The sequence below is a fragment of the Chenopodium album genome, chromosome 21, assembly GCF_948465745.1.
Source record: "Chenopodium album chromosome 21, dcCheAlbu1.1, whole genome shotgun sequence".
NCBI lineage: Eukaryota > Viridiplantae > Streptophyta > Magnoliopsida > Caryophyllales > Amaranthaceae > Chenopodium > Chenopodium album.
In genome coordinates, this window is record NC_137854.1 from 17,188,955 (window position 1) to 17,205,485 (window position 16,531).

At 34.3% G+C, this 16,531-nt stretch overlaps 1 protein-coding gene and 1 pseudogene across 1 annotated transcript; both read left to right on the forward strand.

Annotated features, from left to right (window-relative positions):
- The first annotated feature begins 305 nt into the window (after positions 1-305).
- On the forward strand, positions 306-12,878 carry LOC145601049 (phosphoglucomutase, cytoplasmic-like). Its single transcript, XM_081656966.1, has 18 exons — positions 306-520; positions 2,174-2,255; positions 4,196-4,251; positions 5,897-6,010; positions 6,091-6,153; positions 6,254-6,373; positions 6,751-6,851; positions 8,875-8,934; positions 9,035-9,134; positions 9,222-9,379; positions 9,452-9,547; positions 9,936-9,999; positions 10,167-10,248; positions 10,340-10,515; positions 10,807-10,883; positions 11,931-12,063; positions 12,206-12,322; positions 12,412-12,878. Exons 1-18 carry the CDS (start codon positions 440-442, stop codon positions 12,481-12,483), a joined length of 1,752 nt encoding a protein of 583 aa, XP_081513092.1. The 5' UTR covers positions 306-439; the 3' UTR covers positions 12,484-12,878.
- Positions 12,879-14,623: 1,745 nt separating this feature from the next.
- Positions 14,624-16,011, forward strand: LOC145602356 (pectinesterase inhibitor 7 pseudogene; annotated as a pseudogene).
- Positions 16,012-16,531: the final 520 nt, after the last annotated feature.

Genomic DNA, 16,531 nt, shown 5'->3' on the forward strand with positions numbered 1-16,531 from the left:
GAAGTCAAGGCAGGTCGGGTCTATTTCAAACATGAGTCATGAGAAATTATTATGTTAATAAGTTTATACGAGTTGAAATCTAAATCGGAATTTTCGGATCAGTTTCAGATCAAGTGAGTCCGAATTACGATACTGTAAAAGAAAAAACAGAGTAATTCTTATTTACTCATAATATTCCATCACCTGGCAATCTGGCATGGATAATTAATCGTTAATTTTAAGAACCATATAAAAATAGAATAATAGACAAACCAAATTTGTCCGATCTATTTTATGCTATAGTTTATACCTTTACAAAATCAAATCAATGAACTACATGTGACATCACTATAATTTCTCCTTTTGCCACCTCTCGAAATCATAAAACTGTAAGCTTACGTTTTCTAGCTACTTCTCTCTCCTATCTTCCATTTTCTCTCTCTATCCAGTAAACTCAACAATGGCGATCTTCAAAGTTTCTCGCATTTCCACCAAGCCTTACGATGGCCAGAAACCTGGGACTTCCGGTCTTCGGAAGAAGGTCTTCTTTTCATTTCATCTTTGATTTCATTTTTTTTTTGTGATTTTGTTTGCTTAATTTTGGAAAAATTAAATTCGATTCAATCCAATGCGTTTTTGTTTTTGGTTTGTTTTGCATTGTTCGATCTTATATTTTGTATCATCCGATCAAATTCAGATCCATTTTACATCTGAATTATGCTGTGATTTTAGCATTTTTGATGTTTTAATTACTGGCATTGTTTTGTGTTGATTGATGATGTATTTGATTATATATCCAATGTTGTTAGGACCTGGATTTGACTTTTAAATCATTTTCAAATTAGCTTGGATTGATTGACATCATTTGACTGTATGATATGGTGACATTTGATGTCTGTGATTGTATCATTTTTTTTTTAATCTGATTTGTTGAATCGGTCTTCGATGCATCTCCGTTGTTAAGAGATCGTAGATTGCGTTAATGTGAACTTTCATTGAAATTCATAATGGTGGGATCGACTTGTGTTTGGATAGTTGGTGTGCTCTATTATCGATTTTGAGTTATGTACTCAATAAATATCATTTGCACTTATCAAATCACTACTTCACCTTAAGTATCAATATGCAGAAAATGTTACCGGGCTGTGTTATGGCTTTGTCATGCGTATGGTTTTGAGTTTTTATTTATTTATGTGGAGTATCCTATATATCGTGACTACTCTAACAGGCGCAAGGCAGTATAGTATAGCTTAATAGCACTTCATTCTTAAATTAAGGAATATTATAATGAACGTTAGAGCCTTGAGGCTTGTTGAATTATTATTAACTAGCCTTTTGACTTGTGCGATGCACGCGCCGTTGAAAGTAAAATCATGATAAAAATAATATGCTTATGTGGAAAAACATGTCATTAGATTCATATGAAGAAACCTGGTTATAAACATATTTATAGAAGAAAAGGAAAAAAAGAAAGATAAAATGTGGATGAGACAAGTGGTGTTAAATCTGTTAATGGTTTGAGTTTTTGTATAGATGATTTTTAGTAATGACTTATAAAGAATTGTTTCTGTTTTCTAAATAAAGTAACACTAGCATGGAGTAGTAAGTTAACAAAAATATTGATAGCTTAAGTTATGGAGCAATGGCTTCATGTCTGTCATTTTACATAAAAGGGGACCGTGTAAAAAAAATTCTGCTCCATCTATCTCGTCCATAATAAGTGTCAACATCTGTTGAGCCTTAGTACACATAGTATACTTGTTAATGCACTTCATGTTTAGTAAAATGATTAAACTAATACCCTTTGTTTATTTGTTGTTGAAATTAAAAAAATGTGTCAGATAATTTGAAAAGGGGTAAAGCTAGGACAAAATTCAAATTTTTGCATGGAATGATTCAGGTTATATATTATATGAGCAAAATAGTTGGACTAAAAGAAAATGCCTCATAATTTTATGTTCCCTATCTTTTTATGCCTGTTTTGATATATTCACATTGGTCTTTTCAACGGATGTAAAACACTTTCTTTTGTGTCACGACTGCCATTATATATTTCCTGCCATTATATATTTGATCCATAAGAGTTGTGACCTTTCCATAAGTGCGGTGAAGTTTCTGGAGAAGAAAGTGCTTAGAGTGGTTGAAAGTTCACTCTTATTTGATGCCATTCTTAATTTTTATGTTTATCATCCAGGTCAAAGTGTTCGCACAACCTCATTACTTGGAAAATTTTGTCCAGTCCACATTCAATGCCCTCACAGCAGAGAAGATAACAGGTGGGTTCAATAGTTTCCTTTTATGCTGTTTACAATGTGGCTTGACTTCCTATTGTTTGAGTACTTGATTATCTATTCATTAAATTTTATATTATTCTGATGATGCTAAATACTTAGCATTGTGGTGGTACAGTCATATTGTGAAAATAATCAAATTTTGTTTTCTTCACTTTATTATTCTAATGATGCTAAATACTTAGCATTGTGGTGGTATTGTCATGTTATGAAAATGTTGTTTAAAATTGAAGATAACATGAATTTAGGTAATATGGGGGAACAATTATAGCAATATAATAGTATTCCCCTATTACCTTGGTATTTGACAATAGCATTTCCTTACTCAAAATTAAACTCCTTGCTTTGTGTTACCCTCCCCAAACTTACATATAGCAATACCTAATGTTGTCTGAACTTATGCTTAGTTTTCTACTGTGGCACAATTTCATGTGGTTATCAACATCTTTTAGATTTCAATTGTTTTTACTTGCAGTTTGTTGAGGTTCAGCGAAGGGTAAGCTAAGAGTGATTAAAGTAATTGCTAACCTTTTAGATTATTGTTCTAGATGAAACATTGTGAAGGCAATGTGATTTAGTTTGGCTAATTATCACATTAGAGGTTGAATTAGGTTAAGAGACGTTCATTTTAAATCGACAACTTTGTTGGGAAGAAAAATAAGTGTATAAGTCGAGTGACATAATGACCTAATGCTTTGATACCAATTTCCACATCAAACAACCAAACTTACTAATGTAGTTGGTTGGGTTTCACCTTGTAACCTTGAGGTTACAACTTACAAGGTCAAAACCTCCCAACTCAAAGGTTACAAGGTCGAATCCTTCCAACTCACAATATTACGGTTAGTTGGTTTAGGCAATGCTCAGTTCACCTGATGTGCGAGATCTGAATTTTCTCTTGAGCCCTGAACTAAGTATGTAAATTTCTTCTTATAAAAATCTGTAAAATAAATAACAAACTTAAATATAAAACAAAGAATCCTGACTGGCCATTTTCCAATAAACAACCAAGAAGCTTAAATTTTCAAGAGAGTTAGAAGAACCATCCATGAAAGAAGGTACCATGCATGGAACACATCAATGTATCACCTCATGAGGTGTGATCTAGTGCGTTGTTTTGAAGTTAGAACGAGGTATAAGTCATTTGGATATTGATACTTTTTAACACTGTTCGCGAGGGAAAGTGGTTGTGGCTTCGTAGTAAAATGATTCCAAGAGAAAACATATTTGCATCAAAAAGGGTAGGATGTTGGACTGTTGTTATATCCTTTATGACCTGTATGGTAATAATTGTTGGTAATGGGAATGAATCTAAGTGTAATTTGGCAAGGATTAAAGGGTGTGCTATATAGTCACCTTTTCCTCTTATACTCTTAGGATATTAAAGAGGAGTGATTTATTCTATGATAAATACAATAGTCTTCATAAAAATCTATCAAGATTTCAATAGAGTATTTTATATTCTGGTTTCTTTAATTGATATAGGCTCCATTTGTTGTAACGGAAAACACTTTCAAGGGAAAACACAATTGTAAAAATAGTTTTCTATTGTTTGTTTCCTTGCAAGGAAAATTATAGAGGAAGGGGAAAATTTGGAGTGTAAGGGAGAAGATGGATGAGAGGAGAGGTGAGGGATGTAATGAGTAGGGAGGAAATATGTGGCATACCTTCTTCTTAAAAGGAAAACATTTCCCAATCTTGGGAGAACTATTTTTCACCTTTGGAAATATTGTTTTCCATCCTTACTAACCAAATAATGGAAAATGGGAAAATCATTTTCTTGAAAAATGTTTTTCGGCAAAGCAAACAGAGCCATAGTGAATCTATTGTTTGTCAACATAGGTAGAGTCACAATTTGAATGCAGAGTGCATATGGTGCTTTTTGTATAGTCAGTTGATTCATTGGTTAATTCATGTCAATTCAGGTAAAACACTTGTTGTTTCTGGCGATGGACGCTATTACTCTGAAGAAGCTATCCAGGTTTGTTTGCTAACCTTATTGTTCTGACTTATTTATTTATTTTTTTTAACTTATTTTTGTCTTCTTCTCAAGTAATACATATTGATTGTGCCAAATTTCTTCATAAAATTTAACATAAACCTCAAGCCAGATCTTGCTTTTCCTTTTTTTTCTCCTTCTCCTCTTAGGTGCTTAGTTATCTCCTGGAAGGCTTGAATAACCTACTGCTTTCACTAATGTCATAACTTCTACCTGATAATCATATCATTGATCCCGTAGTTTGCATGTACCTTGTCCTAGATTTTGACAAATAGTAGATAAAAAAAAAAAAAAAAAAAACAGAGAATAAATTTATTTAGTTATAGGAAGAGCTTATATGATTTCCTTTATCCCTACTTCTTTTCTTATATCCTTGTCTCATACATGATTCAATTTTTTGAGGAAGAGCTTAGATTTTTCTCACTAATAATTTGTTCTTGTTTAGGTCAGGAAATGCTTCCGTTATTTATCTGTTTGGCTTAAGCTTTGTCTGGTCTTTGATTTCATGTACTCCTGGACACCCTGCTGCTCAGTCTTGAACTATTTGGTATAGATTACCATGTGTTAATCTTATTACCATTGATCAACTCTTAAAAGTAGAGGGGTCTATGGTAGAGTCAATGTGACATAACTGACATTAATAAATGCTCCTTCCGCCTCTTTCTACTCAACAGAAATGAGGACTACTTTCTCGGTAACTAGCCATCTAGTCTGTAATATACACAAGTAGGTTTTAGACTAAAAGTAATTCTCATTGCAAGTTAAACTTCATTTTACTGTAGCAATGACAAGTACTTCACCCGTATATCTGCTGAATAAAGATGTATATATACCTTAAGTATGTTGAATTTGCTTATAATCAAACTTTCTATCCTACTCAAATAGTCAAATTGAAACTATATTGTAGACAGTTGGACATTATTCTTGGTGTATGCATGGAAAAGAAAAACAGTTCCAGGAAACAGTCAACCATTGTGAGGATGCAACTACTAAAAAATTGTGCATCTTTTAAAGCTTTCGTTCATTGTATATTGTTTAGCTGTTTCCTTAGATGCATTCTAAAAATGAAACTATTTTGTTAACACCAGGCTTCTTGTACACAAGCTTTAACAAAATTTAATTTTGGTCAAAGGAAGCCTTTAAATTCTCTTCTGCTCGACCAAAAGAAAATCCAACATATTAATAAAATTATTTATCTGGAAGTATGTAGCTTTATTCCTCATTCAGTAAATTTTCTTGGCCTTTAAGGCTGTTCAAGAAAACCTATTATAGTCATTGAGAAATTTTCTAGCCTTTTATATTTAACAGTGGTGTGTAAAGAAATCAAGTGAGAATTCCTTAAGTGTCCCTTGCTCTTGCTCATACACCAACTCTACTCCATCTGTGGTATTCTGGTAAATGAATGATAAAGTACTATATGGGGCTTTGTATGATTTTTAAAGTATGTTAATCTGAATCACTTCAGTTTAGGCTTGTTTATGTGGAGCTTAGATGATGTTATGATGTGTATGTCTGTCATCCGATTCTTTCTGAAATGTGAATGCCTTGCGATTTTATTTTTGGAAACAGTTTTTGTAACATAAAATATCTTTGTCTGATGTTGCTTCTTCTTTGGGAAAAACGACAGATTATTATAAAGATGTCAGCTGCAAATGGAGTTAAACGTGTTTGGGTTGGTCAAAACACACTGCTTTCAACACCTGCTGTGTCAGCTGTGATACGTGAAAGAGTTGGGAAAGATGTAAGTTTGACATATTTGCAGGCTGTCTGAGTTCTTCGAAACAGTTCATGTTAGGTTAATTCTTGGGATTTCTATTGTAGGGATCTAAGGCATCTGGGGCATTCATATTGACTGCCAGTCATAATCCTGGAGGTCCTACTGAGGTCTGTCTTGTCCTACAGTTGTAGCATAGTTCATTGTTGGTGGATTTAGGAATCTAGAATTATGCAATATTTATTGTTGTTTGATATTCCATTTATGCAGGACTTTGGGATAAAATACAACATGGAAAATGGAGGACCTGCTCCAGAAGGAGTTACGGACAAGATTTATGAGAATACAACTACCATAAAGGAGTATTTGACTGCTGAAGATTTGCCTGATGTATTGTTTTCAACTTATTGTACATGACAAATAGAGTTTGAATGGCCCATTGTTAGGTGGATTTAAATGGCGGAATGGTAATGGATTTCTATGTAGTTTTGTAAAGAAAGCTACTTGTCAACGTCCATGGCACTAAAACTTCAACCCCATACATGTCTTTTCTTGTATAAATATCTATTATCATTCAACAATGGGTAATTTTGAAAATTGGTGAATAAAAATAGATGTTTAGGGGTGGACAAGCGCTGCCATGTACATTGGCTTGGGACTATCCTTACAAAACTCCATATCCATTACCATTAGTGCCTTTTTTTTTAAACTGCCAACCAAACAGTACATTAGTTTAGCATATATCAAATTGTTCCTATTCTTTCCAGGTTGATATCTCTAAAATAGGCACAACTAGCTTCTCAGGGCCTGATGGTGAATTTGAGGTTGAAGTCTTTGATTCAACTGATACCTATGTGAAGTTGATGAAGTAAGTCTAAAGCTGGCTTTCACAATCTGCATGTGCCTTCTATGTTTTATTTTATGTTTGCTCTAGTTATCAATTGGTTTTCTGGATTCAATTGGCACAACAGGAAATTGGTCTTATAATTTTAATTTTCTGTAAAATACTTCCTCAGCTTTCTTTTAATTGCAACATAGCCTCAAGGCACACACTTTAGGAGGTAATTAGAGAAATTAAATGAACGACTTTATCAATGTAATATTTAAAACAGGGAATTGGGAAATGTTAGGTATTTAGTGTAGAAAAATTTTTGATTTATTTGTCCCTTTGTATCATCTAATCTCTTCAACAAAGAGCGTTCTATGAGGCTATGTTGCAACTCTTGTAAGTAAAAGAAAACAGGAGGAACTATCTTTTAAAATCAGCTATATGAACTTGCTTTTGTATTACTGTTGTCTTTAATGTATAACACTATGTTTGGATGACCCTAGTGAAGCGAAAGGTAGGGGAAGGCAAAAGAGGGAAAAGAAAGGTAAGGTGAGGGAGAGAGTGACCTTCCATTTTCCTTCCAAATCTCCCCAACAATAGAGGGATTTGGTTTATTAAGAGGGAAAGTAAAATGGACCCCTCCATTTCCTTGCCCTATGTCTTATTCAAATAAGGAATTTGTATCCCTCATTTTCTCTCCATCCCTTTCCTACTAAATATCTTTATCCAACTATAGTATAAATGAATTTTAGGACTTAAACTTCTTTGCTTCAATTCACTTATGGTGAGCACTTTGGAGTTACAGACAGTATGTCTGTTCTATCCAGGCATTAGGGAGCTATTAAAAGGTGCTTTAAGCTTCTAAATGCTGTCTGAGAACAGTTCTATGCCCTGCCTTTGATATGCCAAATATAATTCTAGGTGAGGGCCATATCCTTGCCTTAGGTGCATGATTGATGGAGTCTTGAAGGTTAAAAGGTTGGATTCCTAGGATTCCAACAAATTGAGTGAAATTCCGGGGGTGTGACTGTGAAAATTGTCCACTTTATATAAGATACATTGTAATTTCTGATCCCAAGGCTAACTAATTGATAATTGTCTCAGTTAAAGCTATAATTTGAAAAAAAAATATCTTTAGAGATAGGAGCTACAATTTATTGAAAGGAGGTCTGCATGGTTAGGCTTTTGGTTGTCGGCTGATGCAACTTCCTCACATCATAGCCCTACATAAATTTGTGTTAGACTTGGGGAGACATACTTCTGAATGATAATTGGATATCTTTGATTTATTCTAAATTATCATAGTCCGTGGTTTAGGCCTCAGGGTGAATTAGTGCTTCAGGCCTTCAGCTAAATAAATTCTAAAATAAATTACTTCTGTGTTACTTATTTTCTATGTTACTTAGACTCGGGTACCCATGTCCGACACGGGTACGTGTCTAAGTGTCCGACTCGGCTATTTTGTTAAAAAAATCTATGATTTTGAACTAAAATGAAGTGTCCACGTGTCATACCCATGTCCAAGTGTCGAGGGTCCGACACGGGTATTTGAGATAAAATGAAGAGTCCGAGTAACACAGCTAATATTTTTAACTGTTAAGAAAACTCTTCTTCTGTTTGAATATTCTATCAGCTGTAGGATCAATTTGAAATTTTTTTCTCTTTCATATATTATATTGCTTCCTCCAATCTAAAGTTTATGCAACATGGGAAGCGCACAACTTTTTAGATATTGGGTAAAAGGTGAGAAGAAACTATAGAATCCATGCGAATTACCTTAAAAATGTAAGTAGGTTATATGCTTAGGTGTTTACAATAAGATTATGTTGGAATTTATAATGTGAAAGGAAACATTGAATATCCCCAAATGCATATGTTGCAATATTTGTGAAACTTCCTTGAATGGTAAACAGTGCAATATGTATGGAAAGGGGTATGAACAGGGGGAAGAATTAATTTTCATATTTTTATTCTCAAATTGGATGTCTTTTATAAAGTTATCCTCTAATGTCTTTGACATCAACTTGGATGATGATGTATAATCTTTGTGTTGCATGAGCAGGTCAATATTTGATTTCGAAGCTATCAAAAAGCTGCTCGCATGTCCAAAATTCTCATTCTGGTAAGAGTACTTAGATCAATGTCAAAGCACTTCTGTCGTAAACTTTTGCTATATCTGTGCTAACATTTTTTTGTTGGGATTCCCCCTGCCTAATTTCTAGCTATGATGCCCTTCATGGTGTTGCTGGTGTTTATGCTAAGCATATATTTGTTGAAGAGCTTGGTGCAGATGAGAGTTCACTGTTGAACTGTACACCAAAGGTCAAATGGATTTTGTGATATGTCTTTATTGAACTATTGTATCTAGTTTAAGTAGATTATATAGCTTACACTCTTTCATCCTTATAGAAAGATTTTGGTGGAGGGCATCCTGATCCCAATTTGACTTATGCAAAGGAATTAGTCCAACGTATGGGTTTGGGTAAAACAGACACAGATGGTGAACCCCCTGAATTTGGTGCTGCTGCTGATGGTGATGCTGATCGTAATATGATTCTGGGTAAAAGGTAGACTCTACATCTTAGAGTGAGCAGATATCTTGTGAGAAACTTCTATATCTAACTTACCTTTTTTCCTAGGTTTTTTGTGACCCCCTCGGATTCCGTTGCCATTATTGCTGCTAATGCTGTAGAAGCAATTCCATACTTCTCTGGTGGTCTGAAGGGAGTTGCTAGGTATGCTTAAGGCCTTAAGGGTGTCTAATTCTGCTTTATTCATACAGTTTGTTCTTGACTTCTTGCATCTTGCTCCAGCCTTTTGGGTTCTGTAAACTTGGCCCCCTTGGTTCTAGCATCGTTGTAATCTTGTATTTGTGTGTACCCACCTCTGTCTTTCCATCTTAAATGGTATTATGTTTTTTTAATACGGTAAAATCACTCACTTTATTAGTGATGTAACAAATTTAGCAACACTGATTTTTACCGAGTTCCTTTTCTCTCTTCTCCCATCTTCTATGGGTGATGACAACATGATGTATTATTAAGTGTCGGTATGTTGTAAAATTATATTTTTTGATGGACCATTATGTTTGTTAAAGTATCTGTGATTGCATTGACTTTTCAGGAGCATGCCTACTTCTGCTGCTCTGGATGTTGTTGCAAAAGCTCTTAATTTGAAGTTCTTTGAGGTGACTGTAGCTCCTTATCTTTAGTTCTTTAACTGGTTTCTGTAGCTGTTTTCTTCTTTTTTCTTTCTTCAACTATATAAAATTTATAGGCTCTTCAATCTCTAAAGTAAATAGTGAGCATTGTCTTTCCTTTAGAAGGCATTTAATGGCGATTCACTAAATTTCAGGTGCCCACTGGCTGGAAATTTTTTGGGAATTTGATGGATGCTGGATTTTGTTCAGTGTGTGGTGAAGAGAGTTTTGGAACTGGTATGCTTTTATCTTCTGCAGTCCTTGTTCATATGTGATGTCTAATGAATTCATAAGGAATCAGAATGATTTCTCTGAGCTTCTTGAATAGGCTCTGATCATGTACGTGAGAAGGATGGAATCTGGGCTGTTTTGGCATGGCTATCTATTCTTGCTCTAAAGAACAAGGATAAACTCAATGGAGAAAACCTTGTGACGGTTGAAGACATTGTTCGTCAGCATTGGGCTACCTATGGTCGGCACTATTACACTAGATATGATTATGAGGTACTTCCTCTATTCCCAATCGTTTGGCAGTTTGACCACTGCTAACTTTTCTCATTTTATATTATTTACCACTTAAATGTTAAAACACTACACTTGTCTTTTAAAATACACCTGCAATAGTTCTTTTGTAGGTATTAAATAAATACCATTTTAAATTACTAACATAATTTTGAACTTGCGGTGATTAAATTTGTTTGGAGGGAGTATTATTTATACATCGTATAAGCTTAGCATTACCAACTTGTTTATCATTTTGACATCAATTACTAATACTGAAATTTGCTTCCTCAGAATGTTGATGCTGGTGGTGCAAAAGAACTTATGGCACATTTGGTCAATCTGCAATCTGATCTCTCTGAAGTTAACAAGTAAGCTGGTGTTAACTGTCTTTTAGTTCATGTCATTTTAGAGTTTATTGGCTTTGATTGGATTTATAAGAGTTACTTTTTCGATTCTTCTGGATGCACTATTGATCTTATGAATCAAAAGTCACTATGAGACAACTTTCATAACCATCTAATGAAAGTACCAAATTCGTTACAATTATCTGTTGGATTTGACCATGGGGAAAAGCTGGTTATGGGGCTTGATACGTTTATTTGAATACATGGAAATTAGTAGCATGGAATGCAGTATTGTATCTGATTGTTAAGTCATCAATCAATGGAGATAAAGAAACCACAAGTAGGGTAAAATAGAAGCCAAGGATTATCTTTTTCAGACCCTTGGACGACTGAAAGTAATTAATTGCTTTTAATTAGCTTTAGATTTTTTTTTATTTACTTTTTTTTCCTAGGTGATTAGTGCTTTCTGCTTTGTACCAGCAAAAATTATTAATTTAGCAATCATCTCCTTTGTTTTCCTAAGCTCTACTTACTTTACTTTTACCTCAGTTTTTTCAAGTTCTACTCATCTTTGCTTTATTAATTATTTTTTTCAAGTTCAACACCTAACAACATGGAACTCAATATACCTTTCCCCTAAAAGTACCCATAAAGGCACATACCTGAGTAGAACTAAAGACTATGGAGAGAGTACTTCACAACTTTTAAATTTAGTTTCCAGTAAATATATGAAAAAGTATATCAATTGTACTTCACAACTCTTTTGTGTCTTTATCATCGCTTGGCCTGCTTTTCATATTAAGCTGATTGACCCATACATAATCTAAACCATAAATTTTACCAGGATATTTATTTGCGTTCAAGTGTATACATTTCTGGATGTATGCTTAACTTAATAAGTGCTTAACTCAACTTATTAAGTTACATGATGAATTTTCGCATAAATCTTAATATTCTCTAAAAGTTGGAACTGCTGTTGAAATGTTGTGCATCACCTCTATGATTATTGATGTTCAAGGTCTGGTTATGTTATCTGAATTCTTAAGCTTCTTTAATTCTTGCTTTGACCAGGATTGTGAAGGGAGTTAATTCCACTGTGGCCAATGTGAAGGATGCTGATGAGTTTGAATACACTGATCCTGTTGATGGTTCAGTTTCAAAGCACCAGGGTATTCGCTACCTGTTTGAAGATGGCTCGCGATTGGTAAAGAGCTATTTTATTTTTTTATTTTATTTGACAAAAATAGCTTATTTATTTATTTATTATTAATTTGACTGGTTTCTATCTGCTCTCTCCAAACTCTGATGCCTTGCATTGGTTTTAAATGTGATCATGATTAATGCAGGTATTCCGCCTCTCTGGAACTGGCTCTGAAGGAGCCACTGTTCGTGTATACATTGAGCAATATGTAAACGACTCCTCAAAAATCAGCAGAGATTCACAGGAAGCACTTAAACCCCTTGTGAGATTGCTCAACTTTTTATGTAAACTTTGGCCACTACATTTTTCCCTTATTTGTTTTTCTAAGCTGTATTATGCACTCTGTTGCAGGTTGATGTTGCTCTCAAGCTTTCTAAGATGCAAGAATTCACTGGGAGGTCAGAGCCAACTGTTATCACATAAGCGGGAAGTGTTTCAGCTGGATGTCACATCCTTTGCAATTTGAGTCCTCTCTAGTCTTCATAAGAGGCAATATTAATTTTGTACTACCATATTTTCTGGCTCAAATTCAGCTTTTGGTTGAGGATTTTTTGTAAGAAAGGAGGATCGTTGTTGAACTTGCAGAGTTGGCAACAGGCAACTCCAGTAGAGATGAATCCTCTCGTGCTTGAGCTGAGCTCATAGACAATAACTCTGAATAAATGTTACTTAAAAAAAAAAAAAAAAAAAAAAAAAAAAAAAAAAAAAAAACCCTATTATATTTTTTCTATCCTGGCTTGAGATCTTAAAATTTTTCTGGCTTTTGGGACCATGAGTAGTTTTAGAAATTGCTAAATTTAGTCCAGAAATTCTCTAAACGCCCATGACTATGGTGATTCCTCTGAGAATGGAATTTTTTTTGCATTATATTAAATCCTTTCGAACCATAGAAGTCCCACGGACAGAAAGATCATAAGATTGGGAGCAGGTTCTTGGACGAGGGAGATTAGGACAGGGATCAAATTCTTCGTTAAATAGACCCATAATTGCATTTTACTACTCAGATTGTATGATTGCATGCCGTGGGATAGAGTGACATTCTTGTATCATGAACCATATCTTAAACGATAGTTTCAGTAAGAGTCGGGGGATAGTTAAAGAAAATTCCACCCCACATCGCCACTAGTGGGGATTGATCCCATAAACTTATGGTTGTGATCGATAAGTATTACGAGTATTTGTCTTTTTCTAAGTATTGGTGTTCTATTTTTGTCTGTTTAACATTGTCAAAACTTTTAACTGTCGATGAAAGCAGTTATACCAAGGCCAACAGCATCAAAGTGACAAAGCGAGTGCATGATGATGCCGAGATTAGTGGACTCTTTCTCGAGATTACATGCACCCTTCAAAGTTCATTTAACCATTAGTTAGTCTAACAGGTGACCAAGTAGCAATAGAGGTAATGAATTGATGATTGGAAATGTCAACAAACTCAACATGATCTTTTGAGCTAAATCAAAGTGTATATATATATTCATACTAATCAAATTTTCGCCAAAACACACTAACTTAACATTTTTTTATTGCGTTGTATCAACTTTGACTTCTTGATATATATACACATATGTTAATATATGAATAGCATGTTGAGTTAGTCTCAATATCTTTTCAGCATCAATTTTTTTTTTTTTAGAAAATACAAGTGTGTCATTTAATATTGTGTATTCATAAACGTGAAATTCAAGATGGTGTAAATATTTTTTAACACTTAAAGATTACTTCTCAATAAGAATGGTATATGCTCGAGTGTCATTTAACAATCTACCTTGAATCATTCATTTTAATAAGAATGTACACTCTCCACCCTATATTACTCGCAAAATTTTGACTTTTTGCACTATTTACTTCACTTTGAAAGCAAATGTTAGTATGTAAAATGTTGTTGAGTCTATCAATGTATATTTTCCAAAACTAAACCGTTTCTAATTTGTGCAAATATTCAATCAATGATATTAATACTTACATTTGTGTAATAAAAATCATGTTTTGCCAAAAAAAAAATTGCAACTAATATGGAATAAAAGAAGTAGATATGGACATTGGGCAATGACCGTGTTTCGGCTTTACAATCATAATGATGACGTCGGGTTAACCAACCTTGTGGCCATACATTACTAGTGAGTTGCTTCAATGGGCGTTCATGAAAAATCCTCGTTTGCAAATTACAATCAAGTCAGCAAATTATATGTAGAGACTCAAAGTAGATTAAAATTCCATTAATATATCAAATTATATGTACATTCATTTCTTTTCTTTTTTTTTTTTTTTTTTTTTTTTTTTTTTTTTTTTACATCGGAAAAAGCATTACATTAACATTTCAAAGTTACTAAAATTTAACAAAATCTTCTTTCAAAAACATTTAATAAAATCTCAATATTATTTATGGTTTTTTTTTTTTTTTTTGGAAGCATCCATATTATCTTCTTGATATTCTTCCTAGTGAGAATTTAGGATCAAAATCTATAAAATTTGACCACCACATATAAATATAATGTCCCAAATTACAATAACCCGTGAAGATCATTCACGGGAGCTAGAAAGGTATCACATCATTAAAGTTGCACAATTGGAATTGTTAGCAAAACTTTAATTGTTCTCCTCTTAATTCGGCAAAACATGGTTATTTCCAATCATTACAAATTAACATTAACAATAAACAAGAAAACATCTAACCAACATAATCACATAAAAAGCTATTCATACAACCCCCACCACATTACAACAAAGAAAAACGACATTATACATTCACATTCTTATTCATAAAATTCTATGTATAAAATGCTCCAATCCCCAAAATTAGCCTAACTCTTCTTGTCCCTCTAAAATACATAAACTATCAAAAAACAAACAAAACCTCATCCTTCTAAACAACCATGCACTCTCAACTTATTTTCCTCTTCCTTACATTCTTCCTCACCCACACACACTCCTTCCCCACCTCCGCCGCCACTCCCCCCGCCACCGCCACCGCCACTTCTTTCGACTTCATTCGATCGAGTTGCAACACAACCCTCTACCCCGACGTATGCTACACCTCCCTCTCCCGCTACGCCAATGCAGTCCGCCTCGACCCGGCCCAACTAGCCCGTATCTCCATCGGGCTCACCCTAGCCCGGGCCCGACACGCCTCCTCCTTCTTCACCAACATGACCCAACGGGCCGACTACGGGCCCGACCCGCGGGCCACCTCCGCCCTCCACGACTGCTCCTCCACCTTCGGAGACACTGTCGACCAAATACATAAATCGCTCAAGGAGATGAGCCAGGTAGCTTCGGCTCTCGAGTCCTCCTCGAGCGAGGCGGTAAGGTTCCAGCTCAGTAATGTCCAGACGTGGATGAGCGCGGCCCTAACGAATGAGGATACGTGCACGGACGGGTTCGAGGACGTCGCGGAGTGTCCCGTGAAAGACGAAGTGTTTGACAAGATAGTGATTGTGAAGGAGTACACTAGTAATGCCCTTGCTTTGGTTAATAGTTTTGCAGCCTCCGTGAACACAAGATGATGATTGGGATTGAACATTTGGAGGTTGTTATTGTACGTTGGAAATCTACAGGACTATAATTGTAACGAACTCGTGACTTTGTGTTGTCGTGTTATTTAATCTCATTAATATGTGTGAAAGAGTCTTGGAATATTACATATACTACAGTGGCATACAACTTACTAGTGAGTATTTGTTTGTGTATGTGCGAAAATGCATAGAAGGTTTTTTTTTTTTGTTTTTTTTTTTTAGTTATGAACTTTGCCGTAGAGGTGTCAATTCAGGTCATACATCGGTTTTGGTCATGTTTAATTTAAGTTTTGTTAAATTATGATGGCTATATATGAAGTTAAATTCTGAATTGGTTCATTTTGAGTTAGGTCGAATTGTTTTAGATCAAATCGATATTTGAGTTTTAACACATCTAGTTATCGGATAATGTATTACATTGCTCAATAATGTAAACATAGTGACATATTTGTTAAGTACTACGGAGTATGTTTTACACGGTCATAATTTTTCGTCTATCAACTCTTTTGGATTGCAACTTCGATCACTTTTCATGCCTTTTTTTTATTGTTCTCTTTTTCATTCTAAACATCACTGAACCATATTTATATATAAAATGTTTGAGGAAAAAAAAAAACACAAGTTTAGATAAGATTAGATCATAAATACAATTAAACCAATTACCAACAATAATAATTAGAGAGATCATTCTACCATTGGTGCAATGATACTATACTTGACCTCACATTTTTTTTTTTTAGGTGTAAAATTTGAATGAAATAATCACACTAATAGGTTAGTATTATTTGCATACATCGATGATAATTTAGTTTATTCTATTAACTATGTTACTATTTAGGGAAAGCACAAATGCACAATAAGATGAATAAACAAGCTTAATTAACGTGCTTTTTCTATATCATCCTGAGTGATTATCGGAGAATAAATAAAATCGTGATTGTAATTATATTCAATATTCA